Below are 20,860 nucleotides of genomic sequence, written 5' to 3' on the forward strand. Positions count from 1 at the left end.
AGCCTACTTTTGGGTCACGGTGATACGTACATTTTGGGAACACGGTAGTGCGATTGAGTGGGAGCGCTGACATAAATATGGAATCTATAGTTTCTCTCTGGCGAATAGTAAGCAAAGGGTGATTTCCTTCGAGCTTAACCAAACGAGATAAATGATGGAGTACTCATTTCACTTAGTTGAAATATCATTTATACAGGGTTAAGTGTTTTAAGGATAAAATACATTGTAGGGTGTTACAGTAATTAAGTCCCTTTACAGTGTAAATCATCCATATAGATGATCATTGATCACATTAGGATTATAACAATGGATAACTAATGATGTGTCTATATGGTGGAACATATAGAGCATTCTATATACTGAGAGTGCAATTCTAAGTTCTATGCGTGGATTCAACGAAGAATTAATAAGTCAGTGAATTTAAGTAGTAAATTCTAGATCTGCTTATTGGAAGCTCGGATATATAGACCCATGGTCCCCCCACTAGTTGAGATAATATTACTTGTAAGACTCATTTAATTGATTTTAATTAATCAATTATAATTCTCAAGTTAGACTGTGTCTATTTGAGAATTTATCACTTATTAAGGGCAAAACAGTAAATAGAGATTTTGAAGGGCATATTTATTAATTAGGAAACTTTAATTAGTTTTATTATTAATAAATAAATGACAATATATTATTTGATAATTAATTTTAATTATTAAATAATTAGATTTGACATTTATGTGGTTGAACAAATGAATTGGCAGTTTTTGACAAAACAGGAAACTATCAATGTAGGAAAAGGAAAGTTGGAAAAGTGGCAAGCCTTGTTTCCACAATGCCTAGGCCGGCCACTATGCTTCCCTTTTCTCATTGATTTTTCATTTTTTAAATGTCAATTAATTCAACCATAGCCCTGGGTGGTCTTCTATAAATAGAAGACAAAGGCTTCAGTTTTGAACACACATTATTCTGACAGAATTTTCTCACTCAAAACTCTCTCTGAGCCGCCACCCTCTCTCTCTCTATTCCTTCACTGTTTCGAAATCTATAAGTGTTAGAGTAGTTCCCACACACATCAAGTAATACCCCAATCATAGTGAGGAAGGCTGTGTAGAATTCAGAAACAACAAAGAAGGACTATCGGGCTCAGATCTTGATTATACTCTGCGACAGAAAGGAATCAAGGGTTAGAGATCTGAGTGGGAGGAGACATATATTCCGCTGCACCCAATGTAAGATTTCTGATACTTTTATGTGTTTAATTTTCCATCGTTTTAGAAGTTCATATTTAGGTTAAATCAACATACTTGTGAGTAGTTCTAAGTTCCTGGTGAAATAACATCCAACAGAAAGTGTTGTTGATGTCAAGTTGAAGGATAGGCCATTGTTTGATGGTGGAGATGGCTAAGAGTAACTTGAAGGTGACCATTTTGGCAATTGGAGAGAAGGTGTCAAAAAAATCAAGTCCTTCTTGTTGTGTGTAGCCTTGTGCAACAAGGCGTGCTTTACATCTTTCGACAGATCCATCACTATTATATTTGATTTTGTAGACCCAACGACAACCTATGGCACGTTTGTTTGGAGGCAATGGAACCACAGTCCATGTCTTGTTTTTGATGAGGACAAAAAGCTCAGTTTGCATAGCTTCGTTCCATATCTTGATATGCACAGCTTGGTTGCACGTTGTGGGTTCGAAGAGTGGCGTAACTGCAAGTATAAAAGCCCTGTGAGAATCAGAAAGTTTATGATAAGATAAGAATTTATCAAGGGAGTGTGGTGTAGAGGATCTGTCATGAAGGACAGAGTGACACTCGTAGTCTCTAAGGTATCCAGGAGGCTTTGACACTCTGCTGGTGCGTCTCAAATGCGTAGGAGAAGTAGCAGCAGTAGTGATGTCAATGGCTGTTGGTGTAGTATTTGGTGGAACATTCTCGGGGCAGTGATCAACATTTATTGGTGTAAAATAACCTGACTCAGGTGTGCTGATGTTGATCGAAGGAATTATTGCTGGTGTGCCTGAATTGATAGCAACAGGAGTGTGTTTCTGCATTATTACTGGTGCTGATTTTTGCATTGTTGCTGGTGTGTTGGGACTGTTTTCCTGCATTGTTTTATTAGTACCTAAAATGCCATTACTTGCTATAGGGAAATCTTGGACAGGTGTTAGAGTAACACTAGATGAAGGTAAAACCATATGAGAAAAAGGGTCTATGGTGTTAGTGTCAGTATTTAATTTGTGAAAAGGATAACCACTTTCATGAAAAACATTTCTTGAAACAAATATTTGTTTTGAGTTTATGTCATATAGTTTATACCCTATAAATCCTTGGGGATAGCCTATGAACACGCATGGTCTAGCCCTTGGTTCAAACTTGGTTCTATGAGCTGTAAGAGTAGAAGCAAAAACAAGACAACCAAAACTTCTCAAGTTAGTGTAATCAGGTATTTCATTAAAAAGCAATTCATATGGAGTTTTATTCCAAGATTTGGTGTGGGAGTTCGGTTAATGAGAAAAACCGATGTCATCAAACAATCTGTCCAAAAAATTATAGGTAATTTAGATTGAAAATATAGAGCACGAGCAACATTTAAGAGATGTTGATGTTTTCTTTCAGCAACATCGTTTTGTTCGGGGGTTTCAACACAAGTGAAATCTTGCATTATACCATGTTTTAAGAAGAGTTCTTTAAACACCAACTCCAGGGCATTATCGGACCTGAATTTCTTAAAAACACAATTGAATTGAGTTTGAACATAAGCAAGAAACTGAGGGATAATAGTAATAACATCTGATTTATTTTTGAGCAAATATATCCAAGTGAATCTAGAATGATCATCGACAAGAGTAAGAAAATATTTATGATTTGAATGAGAAGGAATGTGATATGGACCCCAAATGTCACAATGAATCAAATCAAATTTATTAGTAGAAAATTTGTTATTATTTGAGAAAGGTAATTTCTTTTGTTTGGCTAAGGGGCAAATGTAACATGGCTATTTTTTGTGCAAGGAATCAAAATTACAATTCAAAGTATTGCTAAGTAAAGAAAGGCGATTTTTAGAAGGGTGTCCCATCCTCGAATGCCATATGTCAGCAGTAATCGTGCATACATAGACATCTTTAGGTGTAGGGTCCAACATGTAAAGGCCATTCTTGATTCTACCTTTGCCAATCATTCTCTTGTTGAGGGTTTCTTGGACATGAAAATCATTAGTATTGAAAATAACAGTAGCATAGTTATCATTAATAAGGCAACTAACAGATATTATATTGTAACTTAAAATTAGGGACACAAATAACATTTTTAAGCGTTAAGGACTCATCAACCTTGACAGAACCACTTCGATTGACAACAATGGTTTCATTCTTGGGTAATATCAAGTTAGTAGTACTCACGGGACATATGTATTGGAATAATTTGGCATTGTTGCAGATATGTCGCGTTGCACCAGAATCAATTATCCAACTTTGTTTAGAAATAGAAATATTATTGCAAGTTAAACCCATACCTGAGTTACCTGTTGAGGATCTCGGATCGGGGGCTGTCACAGCTGGTTGTTGACTTGCTAATAGGTTGAGAAGTTGCTAATATTGAGCAGCATTTAGTTGAGGAAGAAGGGTGTTGCTATCATCAACGGTAGTTTTATTTTCGTTGCTGGTTTGCACTTGATTGGCAGCAGCTTCTTGCCTTTATTTTTATTAAAACCTGGTGGATATCCATGAATCTTGTAACATTTTTCAATGGCGTGTCCAAGAATGTTACAATGTGTGCAAAAAGGTCTGTTTCTTTTAGGTGGATGAGTCTTGGTTCCTTGACAAACTGGTCTGTTAGCACCTCCTCTGTTGTTCTGAAAAGCAAATGCCATGTTCGAGTTGGAATCGGCCGCACCAATAGCATTGTTTTTCTGGTTTTCTTCTTGTGTGACAAGGTGAAACACACGGCTGACTTCAGGGAGAGGGTCCATTAGGAGGATACTGCCACGGACTTGGGAAAATTGATCAGACAACCCCATTAGGAAGGAGATGACATACTCCATGTGGTAGTGTTCCTGCAATTTTTTTATTCCTCCACAGGTATAACAGTTACATGTACAAGTGGGTCCATAATTGGACAGCTCTTCTCAAATAGTTTTGAGCTTAGTAAAGTACATACTAATATTTTGATTTTCTTGCCTTAGATTCATGAGAGCTTTTTTAAGGTTGTATATATGAGGTCCATTTTTTTGATAAAATCGAACCTTTAAATCTGCCCAAATAGCAGCAGCAGATTCATCTTAAAGAATGCTAGAAGAAATGTCTTTAGAAACCGAATTTAGAATCCATGAAATCACTATGTTATTGTTTCTAACCCAGGCATTATAAAGGACATAATCGGAAGGAGGAGGTTTGGGAATACTACCATCAAGAAAACCCAATTTATTCTTGACAGAAATAGAGAGTTGCATAGCTCTACTCCAAGAAACATAATTATCTTGGCCAGTTAGTAATTGAGATACAAGAATGTTACCTGGATTATCTCCATGGTGGAGATAATATGGGTTTGTTGGATCCTTAAGGGGGTTCTTCACGCTTCCAATCTGAAGAACTGGATTGGTCTGTAAGCTGGGATTTTGTGTTGCAGAGGGAGTGGAATCTCCGATTTTAGATCTGGATCGGGTCTGGTCTTCATTCGACATAGTGAAACATCAACAAGGAAGAATTTCAGGATAACAAGATTGGTTGCGCCGAGGGGACAACTCGGGGAAGAAGAGCAGAGTAGAGACAGCAACAATGGCGTTGCCGGAGATGGGAATACGGCGAGAGGTTGCGGAAGGACAGGCTCGATCAAGGGAAAGCATTCCTCTCCTGCTCTGATACCATAATGCGAAAAGAGAAAAGGCAGAATGAAATTGTATTATTGAAATGAATGGAAAAGAACAATTTACAAGGCTATATATATAAGGGAAAAGCAGGGGTGACACATCAACCCAATTTAACATATACAAAGCACCAGAACAAGAACCAACCGACTCAACTAAAATAACTAACCTATCTGACACAACTAAACTGAAATAACCGAATGAGCATAAATTGGAGAAGCAGTTAGGATAGTAAAAACAGTTGACTTAGTGATTCTAATAATAGGTTAACAATGATGAAAGAAATACAAAATCTATTAATTACAAATTATTTATAAGATTTATTAACAATTGGACTTTGATTAAAATTAAACCATTAAATCTATCAACAAGTTATAATAATTTAGATCATATAAATAATAGATTTGTTATTATTATCATAATATTTTTAAAAGTAAATAAATCAATAAGACAAAAACCAGAAAACTGAAATTTGGTCGTTTATGATATTAGCCACTTCACATAACATAACTGGCTTGACTCGGTTCCCTTTGTTTGGTGCCAACCAACCTAACTACGCCCAACTTTCAGATAGCTTTCCCCTGTGCACGAGTGGGTTTTCATCTTCAATTCAAGAACAGGTGATTACTCCCTAACCCTAGATTAAAAGATGAAGCTTCAATTTCTATCTATCCTTTTGCTCCTTCTTTATCCGTCTATGCTTAATTTCGGAATAGTTTTCGTATAGTTATAATCACTACACTTCTGGAGTTATTGATTAGTTTTATTTAGAGGAAAAGGTAATTTAAGGGTTGATTTATATCAATAAAACAGATACTATGAAGCAAATCTTATTGCTGTCATTTATGAGGTGTATTACAACGATCTCTGCTTAAAGATTGATTTGAATTTGTTAGTTCTTTTATATATTTATGTATAAAATTGGAGACAAAATTATTTGACGGGTGATCATAATTGTTTAGAATTGCATAGGAATTAACTTGATTGTTTATCAAAGAAGCCTTGTTTTGTTTTGTGTTCTTTGTTACTGTGTATATTCTCAATCATTTCTGCCATGCATTTTATTGTCTTTTCTTCTTCTTCTTTATATTTTAGGGATATGGGTGTAGCCATCAATGAAGCTATAGCAGTTTGAGTCTTGTAATGCAAACAACGGAAGCTATGGCATTCAACATTTTTGTAACCATATTTTAGAAGACTTAGAATTTTCAATTTACAATTTTGTATCACACAACCGTGATCTGCATATGTTGTAGCGTCACACCTTCCCTAACCATGTCATTAGCTGCGACACTCTCTCCCTTATCATTTCAAACACTTAAATCTCGTCAACAAGTATTTCACTCCATTTATCTCCATCGGCACACCTTGAATTTCAGACTCAGATTTTTACCTTTTCAAACTCCTTTTCGCCTTCAAGCCTCAAGAAGAATCTCCAATTCTCCCCAGGTTTTTTCTCTTTGTATGTCACATGGTTGTATTACATGTATAGTGATTGTTAAAGTATGATTCTAGCTTAGAATTTTGTTTCAGGGTAGTGATACTCTTGTGGATGATCCACGCAGTTGGAGCCGTTCTATCAGCTCTGAATACAGTAGACATGGTGATGATGAAGATGACGATGATGATGATGAAGAAGAAGAAGATAGAAGTCTTGATCTTTTGATTAAGTTCGTCCAGAATGTTTTTAAGAAGATCTCTAGGCGTGCTCGACGAGCTGTACGATCAGTTCTTCCAATAGTTATCCCAACCAAACTGGTGCAAATACTCGGTTCTTCTCAGCATAGATTTATTATCATGAAATGAAAAACTGGGGTTTCATTTCATTTGTAATTTGATCTTTATAAATTTGCATCTGACCTAGTTCTTGAAATTCGATATTAGGTGGGATTTTCTGTCAATGGAGTGCTAATTCTTGCTTTTTTGTGGATTTTGAAGGCGTTTCTTGAGGTAAATGAATCATTTCTCTTACATTAAACCACTTAAAATCACTGTTGTGTATGATCTCTAATTGAATGGGTCTTGCAAGTGCTTCTCACAGAAGGTTTTGAAATATTTGAGGTTCCTCTGTCTTAAGAATTTGGCATTGGCATGTTTGTCATGCTTTTGACTAATAATTCATAGCAGTACTGTAGTAACTTTTCATCTTAATTCTTTAGTTACATCGGATCTTAACTGCTTCACTAGTTAAATTTAGTTTCCAATATGTAATGTTCTATCATGTTTAATAATTTGATGTCCATGCTTGTTCGAGCCCAGTAAGAATAGTAGAAGTAGAACTATGCATAGGACTACATTACAATACATCTGGTATACAATTCGAGAAAACATGGTTCAAAATCACCCATTAGATTATAAGCCCACACCACCATGAAGTAAATTTTAACAATACCTGTAGCTTGTCTTGTAGATTGAGGCTGCCTAATGCTTCTGCAACTGGTTTTACATAAGCCTAAGCTACTTGCGGTGTATATGCTTATGTGATAAAAAGTTCAGAGAATGTGCCTAACTTTGAGCAGTTCACTGTACAAGTTTGGAAGACGTGCCTAATTTTGTACTGCTTATTGGATTAAGTTATGATGACTTGCCTAACTATATGCAATTTATTGGAGCTGTTGCTGTTTATTGTGTTTTAATGATAATAATTGAGTTGAGAAGTTAGTTCTAGTTCTGTTAAACACCCGTATCCATAATGTTACATGGTTTGAAATTGATTATTGAATACATCAAGCTTCTAATTTAAAAGCCAAGATAACATGAGTAGTGATGCAACATTTAAGAATTAAGATATCTTTAACCAAAATGTAGTCTTAAATTCTGAATCAAATTTCTATCTGTTTTGAAATTGCAGGTGGTTTGCACCATCGGTAGTGTAGTTTTTGCGAGCATCTTACTCATCAGAGGAATATGGACTGGGTTAATCTATTTGCAAGAAAACCACAATCTTTCAATAAAGGACTTTGATGACGAGAATGGCGCATGGGATCGTGTTAAGCCTGCTTGACAACTGACAAGCCTGCTTCTATAACAGATGTAGTTTGTTCTAGATAGGAATCTTGGATACAAAAATTGCTTACCTTTCTGGAGATCAAGAACTAACTACATCTGTTATCATATAATAAACATTTTCTAAGGTAGCAAGGTCTACCTTTCTGTATCATCATCACATATCAGATCAGATCTACAGGTATAAATAAATCTGGCATGATTATGCCTGTCTCGTGTATTGTATTCATATCATATGTTTCATAACTTAGGACTTTGGGGTAATGAAATGGAATGCAAAAAAAATTAATATTTATTTCATTCTTTTGTTTAATTGAATTTTTAAACATTAGAAGGTAAGAATAACTTTTTCACCATTTCGGTGGATGACAATTCTATTTAAAGATGTGAAAAAAGACTATTTTAATAGAAGATAAAATAAAAATTAAGAACTTTCAGCTTAAATGGGGCAACTCCAAGATAATTACAGAATTCTTTGTAGTACTCTCTCGAGGGGAGAACTGCTCCAACTTTGATGTGCTCGAGGCTTCAAGTGCCTATCCCAGACGAGCCACTAGTACTAGCACCACCGTACTACTCGTGGATAACTTAATCTGGAGGGAAGTAGCTGAATTCCCCTGGAGCAACGAATCTAATGCGGCATCCTTGCCTTTGCTTGATGCCGTAGGACTTTAATACACCACCCACATACTCTCCAATGGCTCTCACCTTGGATTCAATAAGTTTAGCTTCAAATGTGACATTAGGATCCTGGGGGATTTACGAGGCTTGGTGGACATGATTTCAAAATCAAGGTCACCTGATGAAAAAGCAACAGTGACTTGAGATAAAAACATGGGTCTCGCTAAAGGAATAGAAGATAAAGATTGAGGTTCAGGCTAGGCTGCATCTCGCAGATAACGAAGTTTACTCTCAGTTATCTCTTGTAAAAATTGCCTATAGCGACTGGAAACTTCATCCTAATTGGTTTTTATTAAATGGTTCCTAATTTTAGCATCATTTATCTCAAGTTTGGATTGAGGTTTTTGGATTTTGGGTTTGAATGGAAGGGCTAATTCCTTAGGACATTCTATTTCGAGGAAATCTTGAGTTAAAATTTCAAAACCAGATTGGGACATTTTTATAAAAAAGAATAATCTCAATCTTTAGAAGAAATTTATTCAAACCAGAAGCCTATAAATGTATTAAACCTAAGATTTTTCTCTCCTAAACCCTAGAAATTATTCAAAAAACTAAAATGAAGTTACTTAAATCAAACGGAGTAAGCAATGATGCAATTAATCACAAAAATAAGAGTACCAACCCAGAAAAAAGAATTACCAAAAAGAAGGAATAAACCACTTACTGTTCAGATGTGAATTTTCCCACAAGGAAGAAATCTGTAACTGGGATTGAGACGAATGAATCAGCGTACTCTGACTCCTGAGGTTGAAGGTTAAATCTGAAGAAACTCGCAGAAAATAGGTCAATGATAGAGAGGGCATGCAAGGTATTGAGAAGTCGAGAATGATTTTCACAGAAAAGCTCGAAGGTTTGAAAGGGAAAAATGGTGAAGTAGTTGTTTTCTCTTGAATTTTATACTTTAAGAGTAATTACCGTTAGATCAAGAGGAAAAAGATCTAACGGATGAGAACACGGAAGAATTGGAAAAGATTGGCAATTAATGCTAATGATGTGCCTCGAAATCATGAATCGCCAAAACTAAAAGCATGCAATTTTTTAAAATTGGATTAAGACAAAATACCCTTGCAATCATTTAAAAAGCTCTTTTTATTAAAAAAGAACTGTTTAAGGGGCAATTGTTATACCCAAAATTCGGCTACACTTCAGAGATTGACACGTGTCTTATAGTGGAATATGAACCACCTAATAGAAAAAGAATAACTCGTTAAATAAAGGATTAATAGAAAATATTCATAACTCGTTGACTATGTAGTCTTAAGCGAGACAAGGATAGAAGACTATTAAAACCTATATTGACGAGACACATGCGTGCCTCGGAGTACACAGGCCCAAGAAGGTAATTCATTTATTCGAAGGAGTGAATACAGTTATGCAAAGCAACCTCGGGTTATGAATAGTGAGACAATCACCTCGCTGTTCTAAAGAAACTTGACGAGGAGAATCATTTGCTAACACTTAGCCTTTTTTCCACATTATAATAGCCAAGGATAATAACTCGAAGATAAGCGAGATATAATTGTCCAAATCAGCATTAATCATCTATAAGGATAAGAATTACGAGCAGTTAAGCGGTTATCTAATATTATCCACATACAATTTAAATGAAACATGAGAATTGATCACATGTCATCAACGATTATATTTTGAATTGAATGTAAATAACTGTCAACTTATATTCCTATAAATAGGGGCAAATTCCTTAGAAAAAGGGACGAAGTATTTGAGAGAGACAATATACGATCAATTATATATTGTATCTTGTATTAAAAAAATATCTTAAATAAGATAGACTCGTAGAGTATGCAGATTTAACTGCAAAACTACGTAAAAATATCTTGTGTTATTTATATATTATTTATTTCTCATTATTTATGTATTATATTTATTATGAAAAAGACTTATTATTGGTTAACGAAAATTTGCGTTAATATATTTATATATATATACTAGGTTATTGTTACGTCCATGACTCGTATACTTAGTTATATTTTTAATTTTAATTTTTGTTATCTGTATTTTTAAAATTAAAAGAAACCATTTATTATTATTTATTTTTTTTAAAAAAAATAATATTTAAAGTTTTAAAAATTAAAGAAAATAAATATATTAATATTTATATATATATTTAAATTAATCTAACATAAATAATATTAATATTTATATATATCTATAAAATTAATTCTACTCGATAAACACATTATATATAAAAAAAATATATATCTTTTGAGATAGACCATTACAATTTTTGTTTTTATCAATATAAGTTAATAAATGTAATTTTATTTTTAAGCCCCACTAAACCAAAATAAAAATTTCAGATCCACCGTTGCCCACACATTTATCAATCAATTTACACATTTATAGGAGCTATACATTTGTTTTTTTCTTTTGTTTTTGTTTTTTGTTTTTTTTTTTTTTTTTGTTTTTTATTTTGTAAGGCTACATTTGTTCTTTTAATTTATAACTGTGTTAACAATTTTTGTTTGATCAAGCACATTGGCGAGACCCCCGCAAGATGTGTGGGCATAGGAAGAAAAATGTGAGATTTGTGGGGAACTATGAAAGCATTCTTTTAAAGGAACTTTAAAATGTGCTTCAATTCACATATATTTTTTAGTAAATATTATTGTGGACTATGTATTTTATAAAAATTATTAATTAGACCTTGTATTTTATTAAATGATAAAATAAAATTTATATTTTTTAAATTGTACAAATAAGACTTGAACTGATTTTTCGTCAAAATAAAATTTAATAATAATCTGATTAAGAGATGTTATGATAAAATTAGTTACAATTTCTATGTCTGTTCGTGTTAGAAATTTTTTTAAAGTTGGTTATATTAAAAAAAATAAAATTATTAAAAATTGAGCTTAGGATCCTATTTTTTCTATGGTAGAAAATATAAGGTCCATTTTGTCATTTAACAAAATAGGGGGTTCAATTGATAACTTCTGCAAAACACAGAGTCTAAAATGATATTTACCCTATATCTTTTCCTTTTTTGTTAGAATCATTCCTATTATTCTACATGAATACCTACTAATATATATATATATTTGAAGTATATTGTATTGTATGATTTATACATACTTAACAGAAATATAATTATTAAGTTAGTTACCAATTAGGTTTTTGTTATTACGATTAGTTTTGTCTCTATTACATAATTTTATTTTGTTGTTGGTCCATCTTATTTATTCTTTGATATCTCGTCATCATATTGCTATTAGTTGGGAATAACAAGTTCTCTACGGTTAAAATGGTTATTAGTAGTACAATTACATACCTATGCACAATAGTTAAATGTTCAAGATAAGGAGTTGAATGAATGCGGCAAGAGATATTATTGTGTTTTTTTAGCAATGGAGGAAACTGAATATAGGTATTTTTAAAATTAACTGTGATGTTGCAATCTTTTTCGATTGATTTTATTTTAATTTTTTTTTGTCAAACGATTCGAAAATCAGACGGCCGATTAGTTAATTCGTTTTTCGTTTTATTTTAGATGATTACTATTAATAAAATTACATCATCTCTTCAAACAAATTATATATTATCATATTTTCTTTATTATTATTACTATATCTTTTTGCAGCAATTATTATTACTGTTTTTATAAAATAGAGGGTGTAGAAAGTGTTTTTTCTTCGTTCAAATTTCTTTTAAAAAAAAAATGGTAATTTTGAACTTTTTTTTTTGACTTTGTAATTTTGTAATGTATGAAAATTAAGAAAGGGTGTATTCCAAAATTAAATATCTATATCGAGTAACAAAAACCAAGACATATCGAAACACTTTTTTTTTTTTTTTAATTCTTTAAATTCCCTTAATGGAAAATCAACTAAATTGGCAAGTATTTTATTTCAAAATTAATTTTCAGTATTTCTAGAATGAATTTGAAGTTCTTGAAAGAAACAAAATAAAAATTAACATTATTTTTCAGATAAAATTTCTCTATGATATTTTTCAGAAGACAAGTGTATGTGATTCCTATATACATTTATGGCATTTATATATTACCATTGGTGAAAATAATAAAAAGTGTCAACGTTGACAATTAATTTTTACATGCTTTTCATGCACAAATTCAGATACCAAAAAAGTTACATTTGAATCGGTAAAACTTTTTTTTTTTTGTTTATTCTTTTCCTTTTTCTATGTTTTAAAAGAAAATTATATTATTTATTTATTTATTCCATTTTGGGTTTTCATTTTATTGCTCTTTCCAATTTGTTGTGAAATATGTGATCCTTAATTACATTCATATAAGTGGACAAATAGAGAGACAATAACATTCTAACACCCTAACATGATCCCCTGATTATAAATCTCTTCTCCAAGATTCCAATTCTACACTCACAATATTCTTCAGTTTTCTTATAACTTCCAGTCAAGAGATACAAGATTCAACATAACTATTTAGTATCATTAGTAGATATGAATGTAGATAATAATAATAATAATCATGAGAGGAGTAGAAGTACTAGTGATCAAAACTTTTCAATAGAAGATGTTGAATCAAGCGACAAGAGTAATGCTTTTGATGATGATGGTCGAGTTAGAAGAAATGGTATGTGTTTATGCATGCTTATGTTATTTTCTCATGTCGTTTTTGCATTCTGGGTGTCGTTTCTATGGTTCATTTTTCTCATTCTTCTTTGTTTTGGGATTTTGAAGGGACTTTGATGACTGCAAGTGCACATATTATAACAGCTGTTATTGGGTCTGGAGTGCTTTCTTTGGCTTGGGCAGTTGCTCAGTTGGGATGGATTGCAGGCACTTTGGCTCTTATTATGTTCTCTATAATAACTTTATTTACTTCTAGTCTTTTGGCTAATTTTTACAGGTTCCCAGATCCAATTACTGGAACAAGAAACTATACTTACATGCAGGCTGTTGAAACATACTTAGGTATACATTCTAATCTCATAACCCTTCTTTCTCTTTTTCTTCAAAGATTAACCTTGTGTTTCTTTCTTTCTTTTCTTTATTTATTTATTTTTTTTTGTGACTCATTTGTTATTAGTTTTCCTTATGGATTGCAGTATTTATATTACTGTTTGGCAGTTTGATTTTGAGAAAGAAAAAAGGATCTTTTTAGTTTGATTTTGAGAATAAAAAAAGAGGAAGGGAGGGAGGGATCTTTTCTCTTATAAATAACGGTAGCCTTTATATATTAATTGTTTTTTTTTTCTTACAAAATTCTTAGTTTTTGAATAATTTTATACAATTATGTGTAATTTTTTTTTGAGAAACAATTATTTGTAATTTTTCATTTGCAACTATAATATAAAGGGTCTTTTTCAGTTTTACACCTTAAAACAGTTTTTTTTTTCTTTTTTTTTTGCATTTTTATGAAATTATACATAGAAACATCTATTGCAATTAGCGTCACAACTTAAATTGCAAAACAAAAATCTTATAGAAACTCCTATTGCAACCACTTTAAAAATCCAAACAGTAAATTTAAAAAAAATAAAAAATAAAAACCAGTATATGGGGTAAATTCCCTAATATAAATATATTAAATTTGAAACTATAATAAGATGAAAAAACAAAGTTTTGAAATCGTCCATAAAAAAACTAAAAAAAAAAATACACTTTAACTAGAAGGGCATAACTAAATTGTCAAAAAAAAAAAAAAAATCCTCAAAACGTATTTATGTTTAAACCATTTTTCGTTATGTCTTTTTAGGAGGAAGGAAGTACAGGTTTTGTGGTATAGCTCAATATATTAATCTTGTAGGATCATCCATTGGCTATACAATCACCACAGCCTTTGGTATTGGGTAAGCTATATATTTATATTCACATATGTAGTGTTATATAAAATTCAATGTCTCTCACATTTTTAGCAATTTAAAGGTTATAATCTGGTCGAGTGTGTGTTCTTGATTGAAATCAGGGCCATAAAAAGAGCAACTTGTATTCATAAAAATGGTCATACAGCAGCTTGTCATGCATCAAACGAGCTCTCCATGCTCATATTTGGTGTTGTTCAGATTGTTTTGAGCCAAATACCAAATATCAGCAAGCTATCAGGACTATCTGTCATAGCAGCCATCATGTCTTTCACTTACTCTTTCATTGGCATTGGTCTATCAATCTCTAGAATCGCAGGTCAGTCACATCAAAAACTACAATTAGTGTTTTTGTTTGTGAAGATTTGAGTAAAATAGAATGATAATTCTACTGTAGATATAATTTTTTTATATCTTACTGGTACGGTGTAGTCCATGATCCTGGCCATTTAACATGGTTGTACCCTTTTGATAGAATTTTCTTAAAATAATAATATTGGTATGCCTAATACTGAATTGTAGGAGGGGAACATCCCAAGACAAGTATAACTGGTGTAGAAGTAGGTGTAGATGTCACAAGTGAAGAGAAAATTGTGCGCTGCTTTCAGGCTCTTGGAAACATTGCATTTGCCTATGCTTTCTCTCAAATCCTTATAGAGATACAGGTGAGAGCTTCTCTCTTTTTGGTCTTCAAATGAAATAGTCAAGACAATATGTATAATCTTTGAACAAAATTGTTGCAGGACACACTGAAATCAAGCCCACCAGAACACAAAGTAATGAAGAAAGCTACCACAGTTGGAGTCACTATCACAACCTTCTTTTACATGCTATGTGGAATACTAGGCTACATAGCATTTGGAAACAAGGCGCCGGGAAATTTTCTAACTGGTTTTGATGAGCCTTTCTGGCTTGTTGACTTTGCTAATGCCTGTATTGTTGTTCATCTCGTTGGTGCTTATCAGGTACTGAAACCATAATTCTCTAACAATCACTCTGATTTCCTTGCTCTTACTTTTCCTTCTCGAGTTTATCTCTGATATGGAATTGTATGTAGGTATTTTCCCAACCTGTTTTCAGTTCAGTTGAAGAGAAGAGTCGAAAATGGTGGCCGGAGACAGCTTTTGTAGTGAAAGAGTATCCCATTAAGATTCCATTTTTGTGTACTTTCAAGTTGAATTTCTTCAGAGTTGTGTCGAGATCATTGTATGTGACGGCAACAACTACTCTGTCAATTATATTTCCTTTCTTCAATGACATTTTAGGTCTACTTGGAGCATTAGTTTTCTGGCCATTAGCTGTGTACTTCCCCATAGAAATGCACATAGTTCAGACAAGGGTTTTGAGCTATTCTATGAAATGGTGGGGGCTGAAAGTACTAAGTGGAGCTTGCCTAATTGTTTCTCTGCTTGCTGCTGCTGGTTCGGTTAGAGGCATAATTATAGAGCTCAAGACATACAGGCCTTTCATGTCTGTATCTTGATTCTTGATGACAGTGTACTTTAAATACTGTTATATTGAATTTATTTACCTTGAGTTTTCAACTAGATTAAAGCTTTAATCAACTAATCATTGTTTAGTGTTAGTATCCTTGTGAACCAGAATTGGCCTTCTCTGTTATTTTATTAGAGTTTTACTAATTTGGTTTTTAGTTTAATCATGTTCATCTATTGCACCAATATGCAATTTGAGATTCATTAGAACAATAATGAGAAGTAGAAAAGAAAAACAAAAAATAAGTATCACGAAAAGACATTCTTTTGATAAAAATGCAATAGTACCCAACACCACCTCAATGTGTCATATTTCTGTTAGTGGTCTCACATATTTAATTTAATAACTATGGTAGAAAACTAGTAGTGTTGGGCACCACCACATATATATTTATATATATATATATATATATATATGAGCATGAGCACTCCTTGACTTAGAATGAAAAACCTAGTAATCAACATATATATATACATAAATCAAACTGAGATTTGCACAGAAAAAAGAATAAACAAGTCATTAAAATGGCAATGAAGCATGTAGTAAGGATTTTCCATATTTCATTTCTGGCCTTGTATGTACCTTTTGGCCATTGTAATTGGGATACAAGAATCTAAAATATATGTTCAAGTGTTTAAACAATGCATCTTTCAATTTACACGCGGTGCCATTGTTGAGATCCTTTCTTCTTCCAGAAGTGCATATGGATCCACATACTGGGGTGGTGAAATTGGAGTTTGGGTTCCATCATGAACAAAAGCTGGTCCAAAGTACTGGCCAATAAAAGACAACAATCAATGCTTAATATTTTATAAACCAAAAAGAAGTAACATACATATACAAAAGGAGAACCATAGACTTGAGAAAATATATATTAAGAAAAATAATAAGCACTATTCCCAAGTAATAATTACCAGCCCATATTCTGATTCTAATTCCCACTTATTATCTCTAATAACATTGTGGTTCTTAATAAGGATTACTCTAATTCAAACTAAGTTATGGAAGTTCAATAATTATTTAAAAACTCTGAGTCCATCACTGAATTTTAGCAGACTTTGAATTATGTGTTATTATATTTACAAGTGTGTGTGTGTGTATACGTCAGATAAGCAAATTAATATCTCTGAAGAAATCTGGTTATCATCTATTCAACAACAACAACAAAAAAAAGGAAGTCAAAATGGATAGAGGAAGTTACAATACTGAAGATAGGAAAGAGCACTTACAAAATATAGAGCAGAGAAAGATGCTACTGTTATTAGGATCAAAGGCCAAAACGCCAAGAAAAATGTTCCTCCAAGTGTTAGTAGCAGTTTGGCTCGAGGGATTAACCCCTGAAACAGATGAAAATCTCAAGTATGTTACCTTGAAAGGTGAAGCTATATAACAACTAACGCTCAAAAAGAAATAAAGGAAACCAATAAACAAATTGAAGGGAAAAAGAAAAGGAAACAAGGGTCAACCTCAAGTCCTTCACTGTTCAATTTCAAGGAGCGCTCCCTTTGATTAGCAAGACTTTTCTCAATTTCAGTTGATACTGCATTTCTCTGTATGAAAGCTCTAGCTTCTTTCCCAATCTCATTATTGACTCCATATTCACTTGTATTGGTTTCTTCTTCAAGCAACGAAGTGGGAGTCATACCCCTTCTCCTCAATTCTTTCATGAACAACGATTCAGGAGGTTCTTCACCTGAAAATCACATTTGTGAGGCAAAAAAAAAAAAAAAAAAAACACAAATGGAAGAGTCCTCCAATGACCAACTAAAATAACTAACAAAGTTTTAAAGAAAAGAAAAATATCCCCATAAAAATTCATAGCACAAGCAGGTAATTTTGAAAATACTACATCAAAAAGTGTCAACTGACAAAAAAAAAAGTTACACCTCTTCCCTTATTTCTTGGCATTTCAAATAAGCGGTAATATCAAAACATTTCTGAGCTGAAATACTATCTATTACTTTGACAAATTAAATTTAAAGCATGAACTTTCCAGTTCCCATACAAATTTTCCACCAAGGTTTCTCAGATGCCAAATAGAAATTTCTTTCCTTTATGCAATTCACCAACAAAAGGACCCCTTTTTTTCTTCATTTAAATAAAAGTATAAGAAATCACTGAAACAGAGCAAGAAGAAAAGGAAAAATAAAACTTGCCTTTGCTATCTTTGTCAGAGTCTTGAGCAGCACAGAAGAACCTGAATCTCTTGGTCATATAGTATCTTGATCCATTAGAGCTTGGGGAGCAATGAATTATTTTCCTGGAAGAAAATTGGGAGAAAAAAGAGTTGGGTTTTCCTAGAAAGTTGGGTTGGGAGATGGGAAATGGAGAAGGATTATACTTCAGAAATTGTAGAGAAGCCATTTGGTTTTCTGCATCAATCAGAATCCAAACTCATTCATTTCACTGCTATTAAATCTTATATTATTAATCTTTGAAGAGAGAGAGAGAGAGAGAGAGGGGGGGAGAGAGAGTGAAAGCTTTGTTATTGTAGAGGAGGAGACGCAAGGAGAAGAGTGAGTGAATACAAAGCAAGTGGTGACGAAGAAGTGCCGGCGCATGTTAGCGTATGATAGGCTTTCGTGGCTTTCATGCGCGGGATGTGTTGCGTGGCGTGGATTAGTTTTGTGGCTACAAAATTACGTGTAGACTCTCTCACCCACAAAGCAACAAAAAGAAAATCAGAGAATAATAAAACAAATAACAAAAAAAAAATGTTCAAAATTTCCTTCAATGTTATTACAGTAACAGGAGAAGTGTATAGTACACGCCGGAATGTTTTGATAGATGAATGCCAAATTTACTCTCGGAAAAAGTAGAATTGTGGAAAAAAATTAAATTGAGTGTTAGTAAATTATAATTAGAGTATGATTGGTATTGTTTTCTGTTTTTTGTTTTAAAAAATTGTTTTTAGAAATGAGAACAAAAAATAGTTTTTGAAGTTTTTAAAACACAAGTCACGTTTGGTTAGTGATTTTTAAAAACAATATGGACCAAAAGTGAATTGGTTTTTAAAACAGAAAATAACATTTTGTTGTTTTCAAAATTCTTGTTTTTTGTAACTTTGTTTTCTGAAAACTGTTTTTAAAAAGCAAGGCCAAACAAGCCAAATTATTTTTAAAAACAATTTTCTGTTTTTAAAAACAAAAAACAGTTTTTTAGTTATGAGGCCAAACATGCACTAAAATTCTATTATAATAATGATAATATTTTAATCTAGTTTATTATAATCACAGATATATATAATAAATATGTTATATAAAATTTTTATTTTTTATATCTTTTTAATTATTTTTTTATAGTATAAATTTATATACATTTAATAAAAAATAATTTTTAATATTTTTAAATTATATTTTTATCACTTGTAAAATATAAAAATGTAGTTTATAAGAAGCATAAATTGATATTGTTTGTTAATAATAAAAATATAAACATAAAATATTTTTTAAAATAAAATAAAAAAATTAGAAATTTATATATTATTTATTTTAAAATATTTTTTCCTTTAAAAAAATATTTTTATTTTTTATAATATATAATAAATAATTAAATAAATTTTTAGTAAAAAATAATTTATTATAGAGTCTTTTAATCAAAACAGTTTTTTCTAAAAGTTAGATTGTACCAGCTTTAGCATCTGTAGGGACCCTTGGATCCCTCACTTGAAAGGTTTCGTCCCGAAACCAAACAAAAGTGTAGTAACGGACAACAACTGTGTGGCTGATCTCTTGTCTCCTAAGGGTGGGTGGGATTTGCATAAGTTAAATAGTCTTTTCGATCATGAGACTGTTTCTGCTATTCTAAAAGATGGTCCCCTCTGGTAATGGAAAAGATAGTTGGATTTGGACGTTGGAGAGTAATGGGCGGTTCTCTTGTAAATCGGCTTATCTGTCTCAGGCTTTGGAGAGAGCACCTCCTTGTAATGTCGCCCCAGCTCTTTGGAACAAACTTTGGAATAGTAAAATAGTGGAGCGTCATAAAGTCCTTTGGTGGTGCATACTCTCTCAAGCTCTCCCGGTTCGAGCAGTGATTAAAAGAAGAGTGCAGATTGAGGATGCTAGCTGTCCGTTATGTGGTTCGAGTGAGGAAACTATGGAACATCTGTTTCTTTCATGTGATGTAGCTATGCACCTGTGGCGTTCATCACCGTGGGGAATCTTTCCTGTGTGTAGTTCCGGTATTCGAGTTTGGGATTGGGTGAATTTCATTTGGAGCCTCAATAAGAGGGGCATCCGAGTTGAAGATGTCTTTCTTTATGCTTCTATTGTTGTGGACAATATATGGAGAATGCGTAATGAGGTGATACACAATAATGGAGCTCCTGATATTGTAAAATGTATTGATCAAATTGGGTTCTCTTACGCAGAGTCACATACTTCTCTCTTGCCTAGTCCTCCGCCGCCTGTGCAGGATTGCTCGACACCTCCACCTCTGACTGGATAAAATTGAATTGTGATGTTCGTGTGGGCTTGGAGAGTATGTGCATAGCTGTTGTAGCTAGGAATCACCTGGGGAGGGTGACCTCTATTCACACGTCCCGGTTGGATTTCTCGGAGGCTCTTTGTGGAGAAGCGGCGGCCTGTTGCTTGGCGGTGTTTGTTGCTTTGGATCTAAAGTATAAGTATGTTATTGTGGAGAGTGACTCGAGACTAGCAATCAATGCTCTCAATGGGAAGGTATCCCATTGGGCCCTAGAGAATTATGTCTCCTTTTGTACTAGGTCTTCTCCTTATTTTATTTGTTGTAATTTTTCGAATGTTAGTAGGAACTGCAACTATGCCACTCATAATGTTGATAAGTGGGCTTTCACCCACCAGGTGTATGGATTGATTCCGATCAACTGCGTTCCGGAGAACTTATTGTGTAACGACCATGAGGTCTAATTTCATTTAATGTATTATTACGCTTTTCTTCAAAAAAAAAAAGGTTGTACCAGCTTTAGCTTTTAGCTGTAGCTTTTCCATAAATTCTTCAATAAGTTGTTTTTTTAACTACTTACCAAACACCTTTTTGTCACAGCT

General features: G+C 32.9%; 3 protein-coding genes across 4 annotated transcripts; 2 read left to right on the plus strand and 1 right to left on the minus strand.

Annotated features, from left to right (window-relative positions):
- Positions 1–5,315: 5,315 nt before the first annotated feature.
- Positions 5,316–8,149, plus strand: LOC115702543 (protein SHORT HYPOCOTYL IN WHITE LIGHT 1). 2 transcript variants are annotated; one of them, XM_030629992.2, is made up of 5 exons: positions 5,316–5,468; positions 5,944–6,297; positions 6,382–6,606; positions 6,733–6,798; positions 7,700–8,149. In XM_030629992.2, the coding sequence occupies exons 2-5, from the start codon at positions 6,124–6,126 to the stop codon at positions 7,850–7,852; spliced, it is 618 nt and encodes a 205-aa protein (XP_030485852.2). In that variant the 5' UTR covers positions 5,316–5,468; positions 5,944–6,123; the 3' UTR covers positions 7,853–8,149. The 2 variants fall into 2 exon arrangements, with proteins under 2 accessions (XP_030485852.2, XP_030485922.2); XM_030630062.2 differs by lacking the exon at positions 5,316–5,468 and adding an exon at positions 5,499–5,627.
- Positions 8,150–12,757: 4,608 nt separating this feature from the next.
- On the plus strand, positions 12,758–15,889 carry LOC133033216 (amino acid permease 1-like). Its single transcript, XM_061107877.1, has 7 exons — positions 12,758–13,111; positions 13,219–13,452; positions 14,237–14,330; positions 14,447–14,661; positions 14,865–15,007; positions 15,086–15,307; positions 15,400–15,889. The coding sequence occupies exons 1-7, from the start codon at positions 12,979–12,981 to the stop codon at positions 15,823–15,825; spliced, it is 1,467 nt and encodes a 488-aa protein (XP_060963860.1). The 5' UTR covers positions 12,758–12,978; the 3' UTR covers positions 15,826–15,889.
- Positions 15,890–16,374: 485 nt separating this feature from the next.
- On the minus strand, positions 16,375–18,428 carry LOC115700650 (uncharacterized). Its single transcript, XM_030628638.2, has 4 exons — positions 17,993–18,428; positions 17,303–17,529; positions 17,066–17,173; positions 16,375–16,609 (listed from the first exon to the last, which is right to left on the minus strand). The coding sequence occupies exons 1-4, from the start codon at positions 18,198–18,200 to the stop codon at positions 16,487–16,489; spliced, it is 666 nt and encodes a 221-aa protein (XP_030484498.2). The 5' UTR covers positions 18,201–18,428; the 3' UTR covers positions 16,375–16,486.
- Positions 18,429–20,860: the final 2,432 nt, after the last annotated feature.

Source organism: Cannabis sativa, unplaced genomic scaffold, assembly GCF_029168945.1.
Source record: "Cannabis sativa cultivar Pink pepper isolate KNU-18-1 unplaced genomic scaffold, ASM2916894v1 Contig3, whole genome shotgun sequence".
In the NCBI taxonomy this organism is placed as follows: Eukaryota; Viridiplantae; Streptophyta; class Magnoliopsida; order Rosales; family Cannabaceae; genus Cannabis; species Cannabis sativa.

Bases quoted from the DNA above. Each gene is read 5' to 3' on its own strand.
- LOC115702543 (XM_030629992.2), top strand. From the start codon at position 6,124: ATGTCATTAGCTGCGACACTCTCTCCCTTATCATTTCAAACACTTAAA. The intron at 6,607-6,732 runs GTGCAAATACTC...ATTCGATATTAG, and splicing joins TAGTTATCCCAACCAAACTG to GTGGGATTTTCTGTCAATGG. The intron at 6,799-7,699 runs GTAAATGAATCA...TTGAAATTGCAG, and splicing joins TTTTGAAGGCGTTTCTTGAG to GTGGTTTGCACCATCGGTAG.
- LOC133033216 (XM_061107877.1), top strand. From the start codon at position 12,979: ATGAATGTAGATAATAATAATAATAATCATGAGAGGAGTAGAAGTACT. The intron at 13,453-14,236 runs GTATACATTCTA...ATGTCTTTTTAG, and splicing joins GGCTGTTGAAACATACTTAG to GAGGAAGGAAGTACAGGTTT. The intron at 14,662-14,864 runs GTCAGTCACATC...ACTGAATTGTAG, and splicing joins ATCAATCTCTAGAATCGCAG to GAGGGGAACATCCCAAGACA.
- LOC115700650 (XM_030628638.2), bottom strand. From the start codon at position 18,200: ATGGCTTCTCTACAATTTCTGAAGTATAATCCTTCTCCATTTCCCATC. The intron at 17,530-17,992 runs GCAAGTTTTATT...TGTGATTTTCAG, and splicing joins CTCTGACAAAGATAGCAAAG to GTGAAGAACCTCCTGAATCG. The intron at 16,610-17,065 runs GTAAGTGCTCTT...TTTATTGGCCAG, and splicing joins CTTTCTCTGCTCTATATTTT to TACTTTGGACCAGCTTTTGT.